This window comes from Symphodus melops, assembly GCF_947650265.1.
Source record: "Symphodus melops genome assembly, chromosome: 6".
Classification (NCBI taxonomy): Eukaryota; Metazoa; Chordata; class Actinopteri; order Labriformes; family Labridae; genus Symphodus; species Symphodus melops.
Genome location: NC_136696.1, coordinates 13,187,302 through 13,211,843, shown reverse-complemented (window position 1 = coordinate 13,211,843; position 24,542 = coordinate 13,187,302). Strand labels below are relative to the sequence as shown.

General features: G+C 42.3%; 1 protein-coding gene across 4 annotated transcripts in view; it reads right to left on the bottom strand.

Annotated features, from left to right (window-relative positions):
* The window catches only part of furinb (furin (paired basic amino acid cleaving enzyme) b), a 71,824-nt gene that overhangs the window by 26,180 nt on the left and 21,102 nt on the right, over positions 1-24,542 (bottom strand). For 3 of the 4 annotated variants that reach the window (XM_079347029.1, XM_079347030.1, XM_079347031.1), the window contains 5 exons: positions 14,689-14,907; positions 13,552-13,650; positions 5,808-5,903; positions 4,239-4,367; positions 4,025-4,101 (listed from right to left, as the gene is read on the bottom strand). In XM_079347029.1, the coding sequence (XP_079203155.1) occupies positions 4,025-4,101; positions 4,239-4,367; positions 5,808-5,903; positions 13,552-13,650; positions 14,689-14,907 (620 nt within the window). The remainder of the gene's footprint in view (positions 1-4,024; positions 4,102-4,238; positions 4,368-5,807; positions 5,904-13,551; positions 13,651-14,688; positions 14,908-24,542) is intronic. The other variant, XM_079347032.1, reaches the window with a different exon arrangement.

Below are 24,542 nucleotides of genomic sequence, written 5' to 3'. Positions count from 1 at the left end.
CAGAGCCCAGGACAGGCGTTGTCTTTTGAATTTACATATCTAGTTAGGCAGCATGTCAAGCCTCAGAGGCCTCTCGTCTGCCGGCGTTTGGCAAAAGACACACCTGCGGGTCATTTCTAACCCCTGCTTGATCATTTTCTAGTGTTGCTAGAACCGACACACATCTCATTTAAAAAGAGATTTCTTTTCTTTCAGCCAACTAAAAAAAACTAAAAACTCCAATGTGAAAGAGTTGAAATGTGTAAAAAATAACAAGCATTCTACCAACAGAGTCAGTAACGCAAAATATTTTGATGCAGGTCTTTATTATATTTATAATATTTATTATTAGAATTATTTTCTATTATAACTTGTTTCCTCATGTGTCTCAATAAAGTCAAATCTTTCACAACTAAAACATCTAAACAATACTACTTTGCAGAAACATTAATCCTTTTTTTTTTTTTACCCACTAAAACCTTAAAAACAAAAACAACACTATTTAGAGACAAATCAGCCTTGAATTTAGACCTGAGGTCAAAACTGTAATAACACAAATTTACATTTTTCCTAGACTGCTGTATCTTTTAGTATGGAAGTGTCAAATATAAGAGATTATTATCTCCTATATATTATTATCTAGGATGTCGTCTATGATGGTTTGAAACTAACGAGAGACAGATGATCACAGCAACGTGCACAACAACTAAGAATGGAAAAATAATGACTTTTTAGGACCTGAAGGAAGATCCGGACTAGATAATGGACTCTTTTCTTTATGTGTTCAGTTGAGGGATTATTGTTTAAAAGAAATACAAAACTAAAAAAAACGTATAAACTAGCCCGACTGGGAAAAGATTGAAGTCAATCTCAGCGCTCTACCACTCTTCAAGAGAATGTAGAATGTAGACTATTCGAGGACATAGAGAGTGTTGCAGGAAAAATCTAAATTTAATGTTGGCTGGTATGATGGAGTAGAGAGGCAAACTGTTTGTCTATTGGGAAAATATAAACAATAATAGAATACAATGAAAAATGGAATGTACAAAACCTACAGAATGGAAAGTGATTTATCTTGTTTATATAAATGATTGTCAGATTAATAATGATAGACACGTAACCAAGATATTATTATCTACATGTAGGAAGGCAATAACAGGAAACTTGAAGACTGAGAGAAGACACTTTCAGGAGAAAATGAAAGACATGGATAATCTAGGACTCTTTCACAAGGGCTTTGTACCTGATGTTGATGTAATAAACTATTAAGAATGACATTCATTGGAGGTGTATCTTCTGCAGCCTCAGAGGCAGGCTTATGTGCCATTTTTCCTCTCCTGTTGTTTTCTGCTGAAGAAGCACTTTCATGGTCAGAGACACATATAGCCATGTGGCACCAAGGGCAAAGCAATTCGGTAGGGCAAAGGAAGCAGCGCCATCACATCAAAAACAAAACAAAACAAACACGTCTCCTTCAAGTTCCAAACCTTGAGTTTGAGTCACTCTGGTATTCAGGTGTAAATGGGTTAGTTTGGACTGAAGGTTACAGTCCTGTGCAGCCCTCCACACTCCTGTTCATTTCTAATAAAGGCTGTCACTACCCAATGTTAGCGTGGAGGCCTGTGGATCTCAATTAATGGACCCCTGTGAAAAGTGCCTTTGCTAATGGCTCTCTACAGAGAAGTCAGGCCGTGTGTGTGTGTGTGTGTGTGTGTTTAAAGAATAAGGGGCAGTGAGCATGTTAAAACAATCACTACACCAATGATCTTCTACTCATTAAACTAATACAAATCAACATTTGCACAGCAGTATGCAGATTTGAAATGTAAGGAATATTTTTCTACACCCAAGTATGCTTACAATTACTCTTAATAACGGTCTGATTACATTTAAATTTGAGGTGATTTATTTGGAAATATTGGTTAAAATGTTACGTTTAATGGATTGCGTAGCTTGCATATGTTAGCAGTTTGTTGTGTATTTAAATCCCTGAAGAATCATGATAAGAAGATAAGAGAGGAATACTTTGTGAAGATATACGGTTTGATTCTGAATAGAAAGAATTTCTTCTTTTGTATGCATGTATAATGTATTTGGAGACATATCTCATTTATTATAAAGATCAGTCTCATATGATGAAATGGCACTACCCTCTTATCCCTCTTTGCGTTTTCTTCTGAAATATTTCATGCTGTTCTGCTCCACTGACAGGCTGTAGACGGGAGGTGAAATCAATCGTGCTCGGAGCCTGCCCTCGACATCCACAACGCACCGAAACAATCAGATGAAAACGGGAAAAACTAAGGTCAGACTTGTCATAATGATGCACAAACGGATTGTGTGTTCCACCGGACCCTTCAAATAAGTCTGCCCCAACCGTCAACAGAATCCTCCTGAAGCTGCCAACTTGAGCGAACAGATCATCTGGAAAACTCCAGAGCTGAGAATTCAAAAATCGGCCTTGCGAGTCATCTGTACAAATGAACCGACCTTCACGGCGATGGAAAACACCCGCCTCCGACTCCCATTGCTTTTTTGTTGTCCTATGAATATATTCATCTCATCTTATTGTGAGGAGGTTGTGTGCATTACTCAACCGTCAGCATTACTCTGTGTTGATTTACATAACTCATTGGGCATAATTTTCCCACAGGTCAATTCAAACAGCTCAGCTCCATGCTGTGTGGAAACACACTTTTCATTGCATGCCCATAAATTGATACAGTCTCCGGTAATTGCTTTGCCAATTCCACTCACATAAGTAAAAAAGTGTGCGGTGCAAATCTGTGCACTCAGTCATTCTATTAAATGTGTGTATGTACTGTATGTGTGTGTGTGTGTGTGTGTGTGTGTGTGTGTGTGTGTGTGTGTGTGTGTGTGTGTGTGTGTGTGTGTGTGTGTGTGTGTGTAAGTGTGGCTTTCCAAGGTAAAAGCATGCTGCAGTTGGGGAGTAGAAGTGAACCCGAGGCGGGGAGTAATCCCCTCCAGTAGTGCTTTGTTCCATCAGCAGGACAGAGTGGGTTCTACTTTACACTGGCAGGAGGAGCCGGGGTCGCTCCGCATGGCTGCTGGAGCTTTCTGCAAAGACGAGGAACAAGGCTTGCTACTCAGACACCTGCTGATACGAGTCTACTTTCAAGATAAGTAAACGTTGCAGATGAAAAGAAAGGCGTTAAGATATTGACAGGAAATGTACTGCTATCTGTAGTGTAGAAATGCTGAAGCCCTAAAATGATGCTTTCTACGATCTCATGGAAATGTCTTTGACTCATTTAGCTTGCCTCCTCTTACTAACTGGGAGCGGATGCTGTGATTTGAAAGCCATGCAAAGAACAACAAACAGACAGACAGCAGCTGCAGAAAAAGAGAGAGATTTGTGACAAATCCTGCAGGGTCCTTCAGAAGTAAGACAAAGCTTCTCATCTGCTCCAGCAGGATTGGACTAATGCAGAGGACCGTGGTGTTTGGAGAAATGGCTAAGGGTGGGGTGGGATTGGTCCCTTCGCAAGGGCTTTAGTGTTCCATCATTAAATCTGGGCAACCATGTTAAATGCGATCAACAGACGCTGGGAGAGAAGAGCATGGATCACTGAGGGCAAGTAAACAAGTATTGTGTTAGCAACAAATAGGTGGTGCAGTAGCTGTAGAGCTGCAAAGACTGGACCTTGAGAAGCAGCGACAGTACACAAGTGCAGCTTGTTTACTAATACAAGAGAAGAGAGTTTATTTCTTTTCCTTGAATTTCCCTCGGGATCAATAAAGTATCTATCTATCTATCTATCTATCTATCTATCTATCTATCTATCTATCTATCTATCTATCTATCTATCTATTTCAAGACTTTGGAAAATGTCTGCACCACAGTGCTTTGAAACTTTGCACAACTGGTTTGCGTCGCAAATGCATCAACTGAGAGCACCAGAGCAATAGCCTTTTATAATGAGCGCTTTGCCACCAGTATAATTTTCTGGGAGGTTTCCATTTGCATGACGCTCTCTCAGAATGAATTAAAAAGAATATCTCAGGCACAGAGCCATTTAATTACCTGTTCTCATTGCGCTGCGTGTATCTCGGCTGGGGGTCTGCGTCGCCATCGTTTACATCGTAGCTGGCCTCGGGGTCCTTAGAGAGAAATGAGAAACCGTTCACACTCACGTCATGTTTTATTCACTTTCTCTTCGAACACTGGCTTTACTTAGCTGGAAGATTCCGTGGGCCTCAATGAAAGGGCGACTTTGCCAGTTGTATTTTTGACTCACATAATTGTCGATGAGGTCAGGGTGGTCTTTCTCGATGCCATCGTCTAGAATAGTCACCACTACACCTCTTCCCGTGTAGCCTTGAGCCCAGGCTACCTTGGTATTCAGGTCTTGATGTGTAGGTGTGGACTGGAAGAGACACAGGGCTTTTGTTTAGCTGTCAATCTGCTGTGACTGACACTTCCAAAGCAACGGGAAAAAGCCCGAACAGCTGAAATCATCCCCGAAGACCTTTTACTCGCTGCAAAATGTCATGTTCACAGAGAAAATGAAAATGCTCTATCCTCTAATAAACAGCACGACGTGAGAGAGAAAAGCAGAGGTGAAACACAGACACCAAGAATTCAGTTTTAATGAGTCAAGCAGACATGAGGTATCCTGCTGAAAGATGACAGACAACAGGTTGCAGGGCAGACGTCTTTGGTGGGATGCATTTGTCCCTCTTGCAGAGGCAGAGTCAGCACGGGAGCTTTTAGAAGAAGGGGAGGTAAAGAAAAAAACAGGATACTGAGTGATAAAGCAAGAATCGGATGAAGGAAGGGAAATTTGAACAGTTTTAGGTATGCGGAGAAGGGATCGCTCGAGGTGAAAAAGATGGGTTTAGATAAACAGGTGTGATGGAGAATGGAAAGACTTCACAGACAACTTTATCTCCTCCCATGTTTCTGAGCGAGTTTCTGCCACGGGGCAAAACTCCTGCACGTGCACTTCTGTAAAGATGCCAGGATGCTACGTCGAGCAACTTCAGTTCCTGACTGTCGCTTTTGAACTGGCACAGGTGGCACTCAACATTTTGTAGAAACCATTTATTACAAAAGATGAAGAGTCATTTTGAATCTCTCTCTCTCTCTCTCTCTCTCTCTCTCTTGATGTCTGGGCGAGTCAGGGTTGTCATCTGTCGAAATGACAGAGGTTTTGTGCATATAAAGAAAATGAAGGCAAAACAAAGAATTTTCTAGAAAGGCTTTGAATAACAACACAGAGCCACAGAACCATTAGCGATCCATTTTTCACAGGCAGCTCGGTGCAGGATCCCTGGCATTGGATTGTACATTAAATACAGCAAGTCCTCAGATGAATTGTGTAACAGGATTCGCCTTGTGTTGGTGGTAACCGAGGTCCAAGAGACAGCAAATTCAATTTATCCTCATCTCACTGACCATAATGGAATAAATATAAAAAAACAACATCTTTCTATCAAGTATCCTGACAGGAGTCCTCAGGGCTGCAATCATACAGTGCTGTAGTCTTCAGCAAGGGCTGAACAAGACACCGAGGAATTTAAATAACAGACTTTTTATATCAAGAACAAAAAAACAATACAATTACAGTCAAAATACAGAATGGTATTATTAACAAATCGAAAAGCAGAGAAGAAAACCTTCTCTCTAACTTTATGATCTGGATCCTTTATTTAGGGCACATCCATGTCATGCACAGATGCAGCTTCAACACATCCAGCTCATAACTGCAGTTTATTCTATAAAAAGACTCTGAGCACTTAACATTCTGACTGGATTTTAAATGATTAAAGACTCATCGGCATAAAGAGAAGAGACTGTCACATACCAGGTACCACTGTTTGGGGAAATCAGGGTCTGTTGGCTCCTTGTAGACGTCCCTCTTCTTCCTTTTTTTCACCACCTGCTGCTCCGACCACAGGACCTGGGGTGCACAGACAGACGCATGTTAGAATTTAAAAGCACACCAATCTACTGTGAGGTCTCCTAAAATACAGAAAATTGCAGACTTGGTTAACAGCTAGCTACACCCACAGACTTGTTTAGATCGATAAACTCCATCATTCATCCCATTTCTGCTCCTGCCCCTTCTCTACTGTGTCTATTTGTGAGGATGTTTTAAATGTCTTCATCAATAAAAATGAGGAAATGCGTCCCACACACCAATCCCACCAGCCATGACATCCTCTGAGCTGTACGAGTTTTTGCCCCACTGTCCCCTTTTATTTTAGCTATAATCAATATCTCATTAGAAGATGGACAGTGACACAAACACTTTGAATTCAAAGTGAGCAGCAGTGATTGGAGGGAAACAACAGAGAGACGTGTGCAGTTTCAGATGGGTTGAAGAGCATCTGCAGAGGTTTTAAGTGTGCTTGCTGTACCAGTTCATACAAACACAGAGACAATAGGGCAGAGTTTGCAAAATGATATTGACATGATATGAAGGTCGGTACAAATGTTGTAATTCCAGACGTCGTTGCCATGTGCTCCTGACTGCAGAGGCAGAAAACATGGCCCCAGCTGTGTTCAAAAAGTAATAACTTGAAAGAGAAGCAGAGATGCGCAGCAAATCTAATTCATCGAGATGCAGAGGGGAAGTGGCTGTACTGTACGCTGTGCCGGAGTTGAGGCCTTTGAAGTCCTGGAGGATGCTGGGATATTACGCACAGGATTGGAAAGGTGACACTAAGTGCAAAAATCACACACAGTTAATCCATTAAGAAGTTTTATTTCTGAAGTTGATGGAAAAAAAAAAAAAAAAAAATCCAACTTAGCATCCTTACCAAAAGCCTCACAATAAAAATCATAGATGCGTGTCCAGTAAAACGAGGGTGCACTAATCTTTCCCCCGTTTTTCTAGTATCTCTTTTTTTTTGGACAGGTCGTTAAGTGCAGTGAGCGTGATTCAAAGAAAAATCTCCCAACACTGTCTTTGAATAATTAAACAAAAATATGAAATGGAAAAATGAGAAATAAAACGGTTTGGGCTTCACTGCTGGCCAATACATGTCCAAATATAGATGAAAGTAGTTCAGTGATGCTAAATGCTTCTTTCATTTTCATGTCTTTAATATCTGCGACTTTGTTCCACGAGATGCGAGCCAGATCGGATCGTCTCCCGTGAAGATGTCATTCAATGTTTTACTGCTCTGTCTGCACAGAAACAATTTGCAGTAGATGGTATGTGCCCAAGGACACATTGATATGAGGCTCCAGGAGCTGGGGATCAAACCCCTGACCTTCCAGGGACTGTCAGATCTACCACTGAACCACAGCTGCGCCCTACTTTAAACTCTTTGTCCAGTAAACATAGAGTTTATAAAACTGTTACATCCTTGGTTGAGTTTTGTCTTCAAAACAGTTCCAGGTTTCTGTTAACAACGCCTGAGCCAAGTGTGGCTAAACAAACAAACTTTGTCTTTAAAGCATTTTGTCTTTTTTTCCCCCTTTTGCATGTTGCTGTCAGAGCCATTTGTGGCGAGGACTTTCTGCTCGCTTTGTGTCCGTGATCTTACAAGGCGTCTGTTCGGAATATATAAACATCCAGCTGGTGAGGCACCCAACCTTGTGACAAAACTTTGCCTCAGAGAATGAAGCCATTAACCTCATGCAAGTGACCCGAGACTAATGAACATTAATCTCATTCCAGTACATTTATAACTGCACAAGGCTGACCTCGTTGCTCTGCTGCACACTGTGCGACACGTTATTATCAGAGCAAATTACAACTGGAAGCACGAACCAGGCCACGATCTTTGTAAAGCCATCTACTGTGGGAATCAAAATCTAAAATATACAGCCCAGTAATGGTGCTAAATAGTTTATTATAAACACATCCAACCATTCTGAACTTTCTTATACAATGTCACTTTCAAAAAACTGAGGCTTCAGGATGAAATGCCCAAATGAAACCTGTTTAATGATGACAAATATTAAGAGATTTGATGCACATGAATAAAAATGTAAATGCAACATGGTAACCTGTAGAGCCGCTCAGTAGAACGAGGTTCAGTCAGTAACTTTGTAAAGACCAAGTCAGAGATGAAGAATAAATAAACCAACAAAGAAGCAGTGGAAGCACTGGCCCCGAGCTCTGGATACGGAAAAAAAGCAGTCAAACACAACCACAGCACTGCAATCATAAGACGAGAAGAAGTCGTGCACATGGTCGAGGTCAGTAATCCACTGGAGTAATAAACGATTTGTTCCATCTCTTGCACTGTGTCCTGAGGGCCTTCCTGTCTGATGACTAAGACGAAGCCGTGCTGGTATTGTTTGTGATGCAGAGACAGAACAGTAGAGGGAAAGCCTGCGCTTTGATCTTCTAATCTGTGTTTTCTACAGTGTATGTACAAAGACCAAAACCAACGGAGAATTATTTTGTCTTTGTAAGCCAGAGGTTTTTAATAGTTCTTTTTCTGTTTCACATGCGTACCGCTCCATTAGCTAAAAGACTCAAAGGAAACCTTACAGGACCACGAGTCGAGGAGGAAATGGCCGGGTAATTCATGATCAGTCTTATGGATAACATTCAGAGGGACAATCGTGTCATGACAAAACTGAAAGGGTGCAAGGGGACATTATCTTGTGTTCACTATTATTATTCATGTCATTCGCACTAAAGATGCAACTCATCCGATTCATCGTTCTTTCTAGGTCTGACCTGTTGGTTTAGTTTTTGGCTGATTCCGATGATTCAACGTCGCTCGTCGATCACAGCTGATCTGAAGCTGAAAACCATGATCACCAGCAGTTCGATCAGTGCACGTCTAAAAAGCGCCACCAAGAGGAGTCAGGAAGTTTGTACATGGCGAGTCAAATTGCAAGGAGTATGAGTTTCGAGCGTTCTGTCGTTTATTGTGAAAATCGTCAAGCCTTCAGTGTTCTGTATCCATAAAGAAGTGTTCCAAACCGACGAGCGCCTGCAAGAACCACTTGAGGTGTCTCTAAATGGAGGCGTTAACTCATTTTAGCATAACTTTTTTTTTTTTTTTTTTTTTAAGTTTTATTTTTGGCCTTTTTGCCTTTATTTGAGAGGGAGGACAGTGGATAGAGTCGGAAAGGGGGAGAGAGAGCGTGGAGAGACATGCGGGAAATAGGCACACAGGCCGGACGCGAACCCGGGCCGCCCGCTCGCGAGGACTGAGCCTCAATACATGGGGTTGCGCGCACTGCCGCTGCGCCACCGGCGACCCCTAGCATAACATTTCTATCTTTGATTTTATATTTGATTAGAGCTAGTGCCTTAAATATATCAAGTGCATGAAATCTGCTCCTGAAGATCGTCCAAAACAGTCGCATTGTTTTCGCCTGTCCCTCCTTTGACTCACATTCAAACATTGTGAGCGGAAAACATTGAGTGATAAACTCGCGCATTGTTAAATTTGGTCTTTTTTGGGATTTGTTGACAAGAGCATAAATAGAGAAAATCACAGGCTTTTCACCGCAGAGAAAAGGCACATTGCACTCTCGCAGCCGGAGACAAACCCCTGGTGCAAAAACTGCAAAGAGAGAGGGATCAAGAGAAAGATGTTGGGTTTAAGTCCCTTGGAAAAACCCGGCGCGCAATGAGCAGCCTTTACACTGCGGTTTGTAGAAAACAAACAGCAGCCGCCCGAAAACAAATCGATTCCTTCCCTCACAGAGAAGGCCGTGTTGGGGTGTGGAGGAGAGATGACAAACACTCCTCACCAGCATAATGGTAAAAGCGTATGCAGCTGCCAATGTCGTCCTGCCACTGAGATTATTCAAAGGGTCTGCTGATAAGCAGCATGTAAGCACAACAGAGTGGAGGCACAATCACACAAAGGAGGTAATGTTTGAGACGGCAGCAGGATTACAGAGAGGAAACACTGTAACAAGCTCAAGCATGGCAATGACTAATCCAAATCTAACCATTATGTTCTCACTGTCTTTTTAATGCTTCCTTTCAACCAGGTGGAGCGGAACCTTTCCTTTACCCTTTTTCCAGAGATCAGCTGAGCTCACAAACACACACACACACACACACACACACACACACACACACACACACAAATATACAAATACACATTAATAAACAGATGTAAACACAAACCCACTCACTAATGCTGCGGTGGGTTTTGGCAGTGGGCAAGCTTCGCCTGAGGTTTGCACCGTTTCTAGTCGTGTGGGTGGGAAGGTAACCTCGGGACAAACTGTTGCTCCTTACATAGAAACCTGCTGCCCTGAATAGTTGCTGATTCACGAGCGGTGTTAGCTTCAACTCCTCACTGAGATGATCCTGTGAGATGAAATCTCTTCTGTTGAAAATGTCTTTATCTTCCTAGCTCTGCTGCGAGGGGGTTTCAGATTTCAATTCAAGATCTTTTTTTTTTTTTCCCCTCCCATTCTGGTTGCCAAACAGCAAAGTACAGCATTGAATATATACTCAACCTAGCACATAATAAATCTCTTCTTTCCATTTTCCAGATTGATCGTGGTCCTTTCCAGCCACTAATCACGAGGACATCAACTTTCTACTGACTTCTTATTGGTTTGGTTGTTCTGCATCGTATCCCTCAACAATACAGCGCATACAACTCTAAGCTCCCCTAAAGCACAGCATTAATTCCTCTGCCTCGCCTCTGTCGCTGCTTTTACTAAATCCTATTAGTTGTCGATGGAGGAGCTCTGCAAACAAATCTTTCAACTATTTGAGTACCACAGTGCGCCCACACACACACACACACACACACCTGAACCTGTACAGTTATGATCGCTGAGCTTGTTAATGTCCATTTAGGCTGACCCCTGACACCACTGGCCTGAGCGAGTGTCACCGTGTCTCACTAATGATGACTTGAGCCTTCAGTGACTGTCAGTACTCATCGGTCCTCCTCACCAAACCAGCTGGATTTGGGCTGGAGAAAAGCAAGACAAAGAAGTTAGGCTCGACTTCTCTAAAAGATTGCCCCAGTCTGTCTGAACCTCGTAACTGTCCTCTCTCTCTCTGTCTTTTTTTTTGCACCAGTCAGGTACCGCTTAAGATGATTTTTAAATAGCAGCAATTACCAGCGCTGCCTCCAGTGTTTCCAATGTAAACATTTCAGTAGAGTGCTGCTGAGTCAGGGGCCAGCAGGAGCGAAGAAGAGGATGCACAAACAGTTATCTGCTTCGGCTGCTGCCTGGATGATTTCAACGTTTTTACCTCTGAGATATGTTTACTTTTAACAGCAACTGGGAAAATCTGTTGGAGTGTTATGGGCATCTCTATTTACAGTTACAACGGCAGATTTTACGCGTGGGTTAATCCAAATCACAAAGAAACATTCCCCCCCCTTTTTTTTTTTTACCTCCTGTGCTACTTTATCTTGCGATGCAAGGTTGACACGGGTGGCAAGCAGTTTGCCGTTTGGCAGTAAGAGCATTAAAAAGGTTCAAAGAAAAAAGACGAAGCTACAGCTACTTTATAAATAGAATCTTTGAAGCATGGCTCATGTGTGAAGAAAAACAACTAATTTCATGCACACAGCCTTTTAAAGGTCGCAACATTCATATGCTTATAAATGCATAGCCATTAGCTACCTTTATTTTTGTCTAACTTCTGATCACATATGAAGCTTGTTTGAAAAGTGTACCGGTACTTGCTTCCTTTAAAACAGCGCCTTCTTTGCTACAATCTTTAAGCAATGATAAGACAAATGGTCGAGTGAGACACCTTCTGATTTTGGATTGGATCAAATCATCATCGCTTATGCTGATAATCTTTATGAGAAAGCTACCTGATCTTCAATGAAAAGGCCATACTGGCTTTCTAAGATGTTCTATTTGCATGTATTTCCCGGTGCCACCTTTGACAAGACCCGGGCCATATCAATCTATGCACTTCCCATCTGATAGCCCTGTTTATGTATCATGAAATGTATTTATTCAAGATGTTTCCTCCAGGATTATTTAAGCAGTAATGTGAGGCGACTAAGACTTGATCCGAGTGTGGCTGTGGATGGGAGACGTGCAATTTTAATAAATGAATAAATTCCAGAGCAATGCGTGTTTTTTTCGTGTGTGAATTTAATCAAAGTAAAACCTGTTAAACAAAAATCACCGACATATTCAAACCCAGCCAGTGCTATGAGTGTCATATTGTGAAGAACGCCAAGAACCTTTTAAATAGAGAAACAGGTTTTTGTTATTCATGCGGGCTGATTTACAACGCGACTGACTAAGTGCTTTCGGCCCTCCTCCACTCTCTCCTCTGGCTTTTTCAAAGTCATGTCTATGTGGTGGGAAAAACAAACAAACCTTGCTTTCTGCATAAGCAACCTTACATCACGCTATGATAAGAGTTTTCTCTTTGCTTTGACAAAAAAGAGAGAGACGATGGATACTGAAAAGAAGAGTGCAAACTAAGTATGGATCTATACATCTACGTCTAATGCTTTCTCGATACAGACACGCCATTCGCTGCAAACAGGAAGTAGTTTTTTGAGGGGCTTAAAATTGTTCTAGATTGACCGAACATCACACAAATGATCCCAGTAAGAAAGTCCAATTTGTCATGTGGGTATAATAAGTGGGCATGGCTAAATGGCTCAGTGATGCCCCCTTGAAAATTTCCAAAAGGCTTCCCCATAGATGTTGACATCATCCTACATACATGACAATCTTTATGCACGTAAACCATGTAAGGACCAATATAAAATCCTCTTACAAACATGGTCAAAACATTACTCTAAATTACTGTTCAGATCTACTCATGTACTTAAGTGCACTCAAAATGTTATTTTAAGTTGTTTAAACTAAAATGTACTATTCAGCTCTATTCATGTACTTATAAATACTTAAATTGCATTTGCAAAAAAATCTAAAATCTACAAAAAATCCTCTGGCAACCATAGTCAAAACCCAACAGGAAGTCCGTCATCATTTTTTGAATGTATGAATGATGACCAATTTTTGCATTTTCACACTGCTTATTTGAATATACTTCCTTGAGATCCTGTACATGCGCTTATTACCAACACAGTGTCAGTGTGTTCTAGACACGTCTAAGATCTCCTGTTGTTCTTCTCATGATTCTACAGAAAAGGGCGTGGCCTCAGTGTCCTGTCAAACATTTCACTTTTACACAAATCAAACTGTAAGGCCTGCTGCTTGGACACGTCTCACGGTTGGACTCCCGCGGTCGTAACACACCCCGACATGCACGGGGTGCTTCGGGCCCTTCATCACAGCTTGCGGTTTTAATTATGTTTGTTTCATGTTACACTAATGAATGCCAATTTCCCCTGTAGTTAACAAACAGTCTAAATGTAGATTTTTCAGAAGTGGAGAAAAAAACAAAACAAAATCAAGCCGCTCCCAGCTGCTGTGTTGTGCCTCAGAGTTTTTTCTTCACGGTTATGTGACCTCACTGGGGTTCAGGGGGACGTATCGAGGATTGGATGGGACTGCAAAGAATACAGAGTTTGACAAGCTGTCATTGATGCTGGCACCCTTATCTCTTTGAATATACACACTCTCTTTGTGTAATCCAATCTGTCTTTTGGCCTTTTGTTGCCAACAGGGAGTGCTGCAATGAGCTGAGTGAGAACAGACAGCCTTCTTACCTGTGCTTCTCTTTGCAGTCTGATGTGCATCCCCCTGTGGCCAGACAAAGCCCTCTTCTCCACCGCGTGATGCCTGAAGTGATAATAATTTCCAAAAACCTGCACAAACACAAAAGAGAAAGGCATTAGGTTCAGCTGCAGCAGCAAAGGGACTGCATGATAGCACGGTGTGCTTCTGAGAACATTCATATACTGACCAAGCATAGATTATGTTCACAATCAGAACAATCAAAAGACACAGACACATTGATTTAGACATCAGAGCGCCTTGTAGTCTGTCCATATCAAATGTCTTCCACTGCATTAGTAGATACATAAGACTGTCTTCTCTTTCGCAGAGAAAAAGCAGCCCATTATCTTAATCAGAACTTATAACACACCGCATGAATCTCAGCTTTACAAGTGCTGTAACACCACATGAGAGTTGCAGTCATTAAATGCCAACAAAATGAGTCTTTTATCATTGTTTAAATAAAGTGTTAGATTTTCACTCGCCGCTACGGTGCAGATATCCATTTAACGATTTCAACAGACCAAAGACCAAAGATCTGAATGTTCACAAAGAATAATGAAAAAGAATCTGCCGATTCCGCAGGGCTTCAAAACCAAGAGGAACAGAAGCGAACCTGGAGGTGGGTAAAGGCATTCTGCGGATTGGAGAAATTGTCAGGCGCACAGACCAACAAAGAGATCTCTATCTTTCAAAAATGATGAGATGCATCCATTAGTGGTAGGGTCACTTCAGAGATAGTCTGAAACGTTCCGTGCTCTGCTGTCGTTCTTCCCTCACACATTGTGGACACAACGGAGCTTTTAAGGACAAACATTTCGGCGACAGCTGTCACTAATCTGGCCTTAAACCTCGGGCGGAGCTTTCTTTTAGTCAGCCGTGCTCTGAAGTGATGCACAGAGCAGCCAGTGCCTCCTCTTGTCATGGTCAAGGACAGCTGACCTGAGAACAGGATTGAACTTAAATAATGCAGACGTCCAGAGATAGATGTGAGGCAGCAGACTCAAATAAGTGACCAAAAGGTGGCTCAGCCGCTCTTTGCATGGCTATATTCACAAGAGAGAGGCCTCCATTCCAAAAAGGAAGTATTGCAATCTGTACAGTAGTGCCATTGGGGACTGGCTCACCTTCACGAGCCCAGTGGAGCGGAGGAAGAGTGGGGGGGAGGCAACGAGGGGAGGGAGACGCAGGGTTTGACAGGCCGACCAGGCGGGATGGATGTGTGTGAGGACGCAGAAGAGCAGACGCAGCAGGATGGAAGGCTCTCCTGAGGTCCGCGGGCTGATTCTGCAGGCTGCCTGTCTGTTAGCCGTCCAAACTGGAGGCTGGAGCTCAGAGGCCTTTTTCTGTTCGCAGAGATATAAAGGCGGCCAATTTCACTTCATTTGTCAAATATTTGCAATTAGGACCTGATTGTGGAATCGTTTCCTGCGATAATTTCCACATAAAAGGAGCGACCATCGGTCTTAAATTACTCAGAGCTGGAGAAAATTTATCTCTCTTTTTTTTTTTCTTCCCAAGTTCATGTTCATATTGTTCAGTTCTGCACATAATTATGTGTAGAACTGAAGAATTAGGCTGCCTCAGTGTGGGGACAGCTTTGCAAAAAATGATCATCGTTTAATGATTAAAAATGAGGACAGTGCAAGAAAGATGTCTCCATAAAATTGGATTTCATGGCCATCACAACACGCAAAGACTGCAATCTTATATACGGCAGCTGAAAGATTACAGTTCCAGAGGAGCACTTTGTGTGACTGCGACAGGATGTCTGCAGGTTCTGTACAGCTGACGCTGACTTTGTGACACCTTCAGTGAATTAGACAATCAGCGACTGACCTAACAGAGACCCGTCTCGCACAAAAAAAAAAAACCCCCCGTCAAAGCCACGCAACAGGAAATGGCCTGTGAATGATGCAAGATTGAGGTGCGATGAAGGATGTGACCCAGGAAATTAATGAGACCCAATTTCATATTGATTGTGGTGGGGGCAGAAAGCTAATTCATGCAGCTCCAGTGTGGCTTTTCTGTGGTACAAACCTATTTCCTAGAGTGCTGATGTCCTCATTTAGACCAAGCGGCTTCAGGTCTTGGGAAATTGAGATGGAGATAGAAATGTTGCCGTAGCTGCCTTTAAGTGTGGCTGAGTCATGCCTCCCTTAAGTCTGAACCGAAATGAATCATATGGTGTGTGTGTGTGTGTGCGTGCGTGCGTGTGTGCCAGCGATGATAATTGAGAGCACTGGGGGTCATTAGTCACACTGCCACTGCGCTCCCAGTCTGCATAAGAGGCATATTGCCCTTTACACTGCTGGCTGGGCGGGCAGTGCCAGAGGCTGCTTTTCATGTTCATCCAACTTTGACCGTCTCCAACCTGGTGCAGATTTCTTTACATTTTTTAAAAGACAGACAAGATAGTTCAGATTATACATCCAGATTACTAAAAAGATGGTTCCACTTGTGCTGGGTTTAGTGAGTACGTAGACGCACACGTGCTTTCATTTGACTCTGATTCATGTATTCTGCAGGTCGAAGTAGATACAAATGAAATAATAAAACGGCACGGTTGATATCAGGCAAGAAAGTTCTCTGTTCTACGAAACAGGTTCAATTAAACATTAAACCAAGGAAGCTAGCTAAAGCTAATAACGTCTATTTCAAGTCATTATCTAAGAATCTCATTGGATCATCGAGAAGAGTTTTGTATTGACAAAAGAGGAAAATGAAAGGTTAATTTTCAAATGACACTGAAGTCAGTCTATTCAGGCAGGAGAGAGACACATCTTCGATGTTTTCAGCTTCTCATTCAGGGATAATTATAAGGAGCAGTTGATGTTCTTTGAGAGGAGCAGCAGCAGCACGCGGCCCTGAGAGGACTGAGAGAATGTCCTTGTAAACCTTGGTGAAAGTTGCTCTTGAATTAGGTTTTCCGATGTACAGTATGTAGCATAACACGACTCTCTTTCATCTCTGCCTTGAAAGACTTGAACTTGTGGCTGCAGTTGTTGAAAGAGAACTTAAGCAACAACTATTTCTAAAGAAGCCCTGACAACTAAAGAGGTATACCTATTGTATCCAAACTCCCTTTTGAAACGGTGGTGGCTTCAGTCAAATAAAGGAGACTCACTGTCGACGAGAAGCTCAAGCTCGAGTCCCTCCGCTAGACGCTGACGCTGTCATTCTAAAGATTTGAAAAATGGTCCAAACATAGAAAACAAAATATCAAACATAACTTAATAGAGCCATACAAGAACTGTAGGCCTGGAAACAGACCGTACATTGTTTGGATTTGGTTCATCAGTAAACTAATAGAACTAGATTTGATGGTGGCTTGAAAAGCCGACCTCTAAAATGAAGCCTTGAGATGAAATAAAATACTGCACAAATGATCTAATTCAACTGTAGCTGACACAATGATGTGATAGCCCTCTTAAAGTTTGACGAGGCTAATTAGCATCTAACTTGGCAAATATTTCTCTTTCTGTGTCTATTTCTGGTTGAAACCCTCGGTGCAGCTAAAAAAAAAAAAAAAAGGAGAAGAAAAAAAAAAGAACTCAATTCTATGACAGTTTTGAAAAAACAACATTAGTCGAGATCTGAGGTTTACCTTCATCAGGTTCATGTGATGTGAATGTGAAAGTATTTCAAGTTTGAAAGCTGAAGACATTTGAGGTGATACGACTGAACTCGTGGAACAGATGCAACTGACGTTAAGATGTCTGTCAGTCCGAGAGTTGAATGTGAAGCATCAACCAGTTGCTCTCAAGTTATTTCAGTGTTTCTTCTGCCCACGCACCACCTCACTGTTCCTCTTTAGAGTATTACGTTCTCTAAAAGCACTTTCTTAGTTTGCTCAGCCTAACCACTAGAAAGTTTCAAACACGCTCCTTTTATCAAATGTTTCATATTAGAGGTCAAACTTTTTTTTTCTCCTATACACTCCGCCTGGGAATTCAAGCTAGCTGCTAACATTGTCAGTCAAGAGATGTTGTCAGACTTCAAGGTGACTGAATGTAATGTCACGCTCTTCCTCCTGACATCCCAGGTTCTGCGGCGTTCTGTCCTGGTCTCCTCGCTGGGGGCTGCCCTGGTCTCTTGCCACCTCCTGCCACAGTTGTTAAGTCAATATTGGCCAGGAGGGATTGGTTTCAGATCAGTGGTGCCGAAACGAGAAATGCAGCAAGCGTTCTTTGGGCTGCAGCTTCATGTTATTACACGAGGCGATGCGTGTGCATACAAGTGTCTGAGCAGAAGGAAACATTTCTTCTCGCTCTAATCTAACTAGAATTCTGTGAAGCGGCTGAGATGTAAATTTACTCAAAATGGAAGTCTAATTTACCTCATTGTCCAACTGAAATGAAGCAGGGACACTTAAAAGAATGACTGCATTCAGCAAAGTGGTGGTGAAGGACAGTATGGGTGCAGATTGCAGATAAGTAATCAAGTCATACAGTGTGTGTGTGTGTGTGTGTTTGTTTGTTTGCATGAATTCAGCCAGGGAGACAAACATAAATATTCAGTATTGAGCATTAGGAGCTATAAGGCTCACGATGATGATACTGACTGTGACAAGAATTCCACATGAAGTGTATTCCTAAAGTGCAAACAGGCAAATCCACCTTATTGGAACTGGCATCAATTAGACCCATCGTTCAAGGAAAAAGTCCAGCATCAATGGAGGAGGGGGGGGGGGGGGGGGGGGGGGGGGGGTTAGAGACGCAGCAATAACAGTAATTCACTCGAGACAAAGAGAGCTTCATTCACAGCCTGGGATGGCTGATTCCACTAACCTTGATAAACGGAGGCTACAGTGTGTGATACACATATAGGAATGCACACAATGCTTCCAGCTGGTGTGTACAGTGGGAAGGCTCCTCGGCGGCAACGAGAGAGAGAGACAGAAATGTCAGCAGCAGAGAGCTCACTGAATGTCACACAGACCACCAATCTTTTCGCCTCTCCCTTTGATTCGATTTTGTTCCTCAACGAAAACACGCGGCTGTGCAAAACCCCGACATGAAATGTTTGCTACTGCAGCTCGTACACACAGCTAATATGTTTGGTTTTGGGATGTTGCACACATTTGTTGTTATGCTTATAATACAGTCATGTTATTATCGTCCTCGGAGCCGCTGGGCTGCCATCCTTTTAGTCTAATTGCAACTGAAACTTCTGGTTCAGCTTACTGGTACCAGCTCATTATTTTACACTGAAATAGAGGCTAATTGAGTCTTCTCAAATGAAGGGTAATTATTTGTTTTCATCTTAGCTCTGATTCTGCATGTTCCCCGCCTTGGTCGAATTCACCCGCTCAGGGGACTTGTTTTTCTCGGATGAAGAAATAAAAAGACGGTTTTGGCTAATTATGTGGCTGAATAGTAAAGACGTTACAAAAGTCCCAGGACAACAGGCGTGGTGAAGTTTTAAGACAGAGGCAGCATAAAAGGTGTAAAAAAAACAAAAAAAACAACCACTGAATGCATTTATTCTACACTTCTAAAGAAGGGTGATTCAGGCAGTGGTTATCACGAAGACCTTGAAGGTAAGGAGATTCTAAATCATCATGTGTCCAGCGCGACCTAGTCCTATTCTTAGTAGGGTGCAGAGGATATGGAAGGGAAATGAAAGTAAGGCAGGAGAAAGAAATAGATCACAGGAGAATAGATGAGACGAGACAGAGGAGAACTAAGTAGTGGTACAGAAGGCACGCGTCATGAAAGCCATTAAGAGAGTAGAAATGTAGACCCCCCCCCCCCCCCCCCCCCAACAAACAAATGTCTGACCTTTGGCTAAAACCATAACATTTCAGTTTCAGATTTCTGTCACTGTAAATGACTACTGCCTTGTCATGTCTATCAATGATGACCCCCACTGCCGTGAACATATGCCTGATTAAACGACGGGATGCATGCCTTAATGCAGGGGATTCAGAGTTCAATCAGACAAGATAATGAAATGGCCCGGAATCTGGATGTCACGCGTTAGCTGTAGAAATGAAACAAATGCAGAAAAAAGGAGCATCACTGATGTTGTTTATCTCCGTGGTGCAGATAAGGGAGAGAGCAGGAAGAGAGGCGCTTATCAAAATCAGGCACACACGGCCATGTGGAGCAAAGGGTGGCACTCATACATCCAGCCAGCACCACGAATTCACAGACATGCAAGTGTTCAAAGTTATTCACGTGCACACACTCACTCACAGTCACTGAAAACTCTGAGCTGTAGCCTTGAGACAGACAGAGAGAGAGAGACAGAGAGAGAGAGATATTGAATATTTCAGATGCCTTTTTGCCACTTTAATTCGAGATTTATCCCACAGGGCTTATTCCTAAATCAAATCCCGTACGTGGTCAGAGAAATTAGCTAACCAAATTGGTAAACAGCCAACCTTCGCCATGCTTCACCGGAGCGTGGAATATTCATGGAGTCGAGGGAGTAGGGGGAATCCATTCCTTGTCAGCGTGTTGAGACTTGCTTTCTACTTCTATTAGTTCTATCGGTGATCTTGATATTAAATGGCTCTAATCGCTCAGAGTGATGGTCTGTGGAGCCAAGGGACAAAAAGAAGCTCCACAGCAATCCATGTCATGCTGCTGTTACTACTCACTGAGCAAGAAATAGAGGCATGAGACAAATCAGAGGAGAGAAGAAAGAGGAGGGGGTGAGTAATGGAAGACGCATTTAGACATGTTGGTAAATAGAATCTTTACTGAAACTGCGGGCCACGTGGGGCCGTTTCCTCTTGCCACAAACAAACGCAGGAGACGCCTGGATGATTCATGAAAATGACTTTAGCTGAAAGGAAAGGACGGAGATCATACTGGGTTAATTTTCAAGCCGTCTGCAGAGAGGGAAAGCGCACAGACATTTGAACAGATAAAAAATTGAAACAAATGTGTCACAACCACTATGCATGCCTCCAACAAAGAGCTTCAGCAATGGAGTGTCACATTATGCAAACAGGAAAAAAGAAGAAGAAAAAAAAGAAGCTTGAGTATGTATTAAAAAAAAACAGGAAATCTTGTGAGGTATTAGGGATGTTCCAGTGTTCATATGTGTTGTGCAGTGAACGTACAACCATGGTGCTGTTGGAATCTAGTTTGTACCTGCAGGAAGAACATGGCCTTGTTTTCCATGTCATACAAATTTAAAACAATTGTGATGTGAAGTGAAGAGCACTTCACTCTGTCGTGCAAAAAAAAAAAAAAAAACCCAACAAAAAAACGAGACATTATTTTCCGCTCCGTCTCCACCGCTCATTTTTTCGGGTGTGCTCTGATGGTTTTGTTTCAACCTGTTGTCTGAAGAGTCATGATGACAGAGCACAGCTTCCCACGGAATCAAATGCCTGCTACTCATTAGCACAGTAAGTACAGTCCATAACAATCAATGTGAAGAGCACTCAAACCGGCGTCCTATTGATTTTTCATAGACACAGATGAGTCAATCTATCATTGGTAGGAGGAGGAGGAGCAGGCACAGACTGGAATCCTGTGTGTGCGCGGCAGTAGTGATGGACTACTGGAAAGACTATGTACAAAACATCCTTAGTCTAGTATTTGCCCTCTCCTTCAAGGGCTCAGCTCAAGAAAATGGAAGCTGTCAGCATCTTCAGACATTCAGCGAGGAGATGCAACCACGCTGCAGAGAGAAAAGAATCACCTCACACAAGCAAGAGGGAAAGAAACACAAGCTCACACAGTCACGCCTCCATATCTCTGTCTTCCACTCGACGTGGGCGAAGAGGTCAATAAAAAAAAAAAAAAAAAGACATCTGCAGCCTCCAGCTGTCCCCTCTGACACGCTCCTCGTGTGTGTGTGTGTGTGTGTGTGTGTGTGTGTGTGTGTGTGTGTGTGTGTGTGTGTGTGTGTGTGTGTGTGTCGCCTGTTTAAGAGCGCCGGGATTCTGCGAGGCTTCTGGATTATTCATTTGCAGGGTGTAACTCAGCCCCGCTGCTCTTTTTCCACATCACCTATGCTGAATTCCCTGATGGCAGAAGAGCCTCAGTCAGGCTCTGTCACCCTAGGTTTTTTTTTTTTTTTCTCTGGAGCTGAAGTAAATAGGTTCCACTTCCATTTCCCATTCAGCACTCGTCACTTTAATTCCTTTACTCTGCGTGTCTTACACTCGTTCCCCTGCGACTCGTCCCCTGGTTCCGTCTATTAATGCCGACATCTTCAGCGGCAGCACTTAAAATCGGATGCGTCTCCTCTTGTTGAGTCCGTACTTAAAATCAATCTTGTCGTCTTATCTGTTCGATGTAAAGTGAGTAGAGAAGCTGACAAGATTTAGGCAGCATGTTAAGGTATAATACATCTGAAAGTGTTTCTTCTGTCTGCTCTGTAAATGAGGACATCTTGGTTTCTGTGTTTGTAGCATTCTTTTTAAGTTGCTGGTGTTTTTCATTTTGCATAGTTTAACATTCGGGGGGTAGTTTGAGAGGTGAATCGGGTTTAGGCGTGCCAGTGGACATTTAATGGCGTGCTGCGACTTTGGAGGCAGCGTTGTGAAGTCTGCTGCCTGTCTGCAGAGATAGGGTCAGGTGCAATTTGTCGTTGGGCACCTCTTTGCTCTTCTTTGCTTTGAGATGGGGCCGCACCCACGATATAAATCCCCCCTCCTAAAGCCACACTATTTGTGTGCCTGTTTCACTTTCATTAGATCCTGTTCAAGCGCGTGCAAAGAATTGAAAAGAGAGAACAGTGGACATATTGATCATATGCAACACTTCTTCCAACTACTAGTTGTGTTTACAGCTTATTGTTAGACTCAACACATCATCTAACCATGGGAGTATATTTGGCTGTAAACTGAAGGTACCTGCAACTTTTCACCTCCCACACTTCACTTTGACAGAACCGTGAGTTGGAAGCACAATACCTCTTCAACATGGGAAGAGTTGATTGATCAAGCTTCAGACGCACCTCAGGAAGAACGGCTGCAGCAATAGTGCGGCTAATGGGGATCCAAATAAACCAAACTAAAGTCCACACTAATTGAAAGTGAATGTTAATAGGTTCTTTCTACTCCCAGCGTGTTGCCCAGTGTCTCCTCAGAGGACGTGTGGCACACTCGAGTGTGCTTTACCGCTCATGTGTTGTGAAGGGTTGAGTGGAGCCGAGCAGCAGAGATGGTTTTAAAAGAGGAGAAGAATCTTTTAGTCTTCTCTGAGGTTTCTGCTTTTAATGCTGTGTTACATTAGACTTTGTAATAGACCAGTGTCTAAAAGTGGCCTGGAAGTAGCCTAGTGGTTAGTTGGCGCCCCCACGTACAAAGGCGACAGTCCTCCTCTTTGAATCTGACCTTTGGATCCTTAGCTGCATGTCCTCCAATCTCTCCCTTGATATCGACTCTATCCACTAATCTTTATCTCTCTAGTAAAATCATAGAAGCCGAAAAATTAATTTAAAAAAAAGAAAAAAGAAATTTAATTATGCTCTTTTTTAAATTTCAGCCAGTTTAATTTATTTATTCATCTTTTTTATCTTTGAGCACAGAATCAATTATTTTTTTCCCCCAGTTGAAATGTTGTCTTCTTAAGTATAGCGATACTAGGCAGAGCTTCGATATATAACATCAACTTGTTGAAAGTTGAAATCAAAGATCAAGTTCAGCAAAGCTCTCACAGCAGTGAAACCCAGTTTCACACATTTTCATTACGTGGTTTCAATGAAAGGGTTTTGTATTTCTTAATGTTTAGTTAAATGATTCATACGATGTGTGTGCATATTGGGGAAAAAATAAAATAAAATCATTGACTGTGGCCTCAGGTTAAAGAAAAGACTCTGAACACTCAAGTCTGCTGCTTCTTCAGTGTGTTTTCCCCCGAGAGAAAGGCACAGGACACGGCGTACAGCAGCCATGGAAGGAGCAGAGACAGCTGGCTACAAGACCGCAGGGGTGCCCGACCCGCAGCTTTGAACCAAGCCTCGTTCAAATTCATGGAGCATGAAGCCCCTTTCTTCAACCTTAGATGCATAGAGATCAAAACTGAGTGTCTTCGGAGTTGTCTGTGTATTGGGAATGAGAACATGTGCTTTGCATAGCTTCATAAGAAGCCTTGAATAACCTCTGGAAGGGAGCTGGCTTTGTGCCTAAATCTGATGGCACGTCGGAGTAATTTGAAGCTCTGGGCTACAATGAGTCACTGCACAAACCCATCAGACATCATAACACAACATCCAAGTTAAAACATGAAAAATAATGGATTAACTCTAGCTTTAATTAAAGTCTCTTGACACTCTTAAAATGTCTGACAATCTATCTCTCAAACAGTAAAATATACTGACGATGTCTAAAAGACCTTAAAGTTCAGCATCTCATTAAAGATGCACTCAAATCTGAACAGAATGTTTGAGTTGTCTGAGTCACATTCAGAGGAAGTCTGCCAACAGAAAACAAACCAAGCCAATCACAAACTGTGTACCTATCCACATCTCAGTTAGCGGTTCAGAAGCACATGAGCAGGAATGCCCTTGTTCCCTCTCTTTCTGTTCTCAGAGCGATGAATGTACTTTAAATGATGATGACTGAGCTTTACTCCTGCTGCTGAGGCTCAACACTCATCAAGTGTTTCCATGTGCACAACCATGCAGTGTGCTTTTTCTTTAGTCATAAATATATCTTTGAATTGGTTCCAGTTATTTAAACGCTGTAAGACTCTTCTTAGTCATTCTGTTCAATGTGGCTTCAACGCTTGAGATCCAAGCTTATCCTCACCCATGATTGAAATGGATTTTTCTGGCAGGGTAGAACATGCTAATGGTTGGATCACTTTATTGAAAAAAACAAACAAACAAACAAAAACAAAAAAACACTTATATTTAATAACAGCATGGTATAAGCATAAGGACTAAGGGCCCGACCCTTTTGGGTTCGATGCCGATATCGATATTAGCAACAACAAAAAACACCGATATAAAGTATTGGCCGATATTCTTCTTGGATCTTCAAACTGTAAAAGTAGATCGATAAAGATAC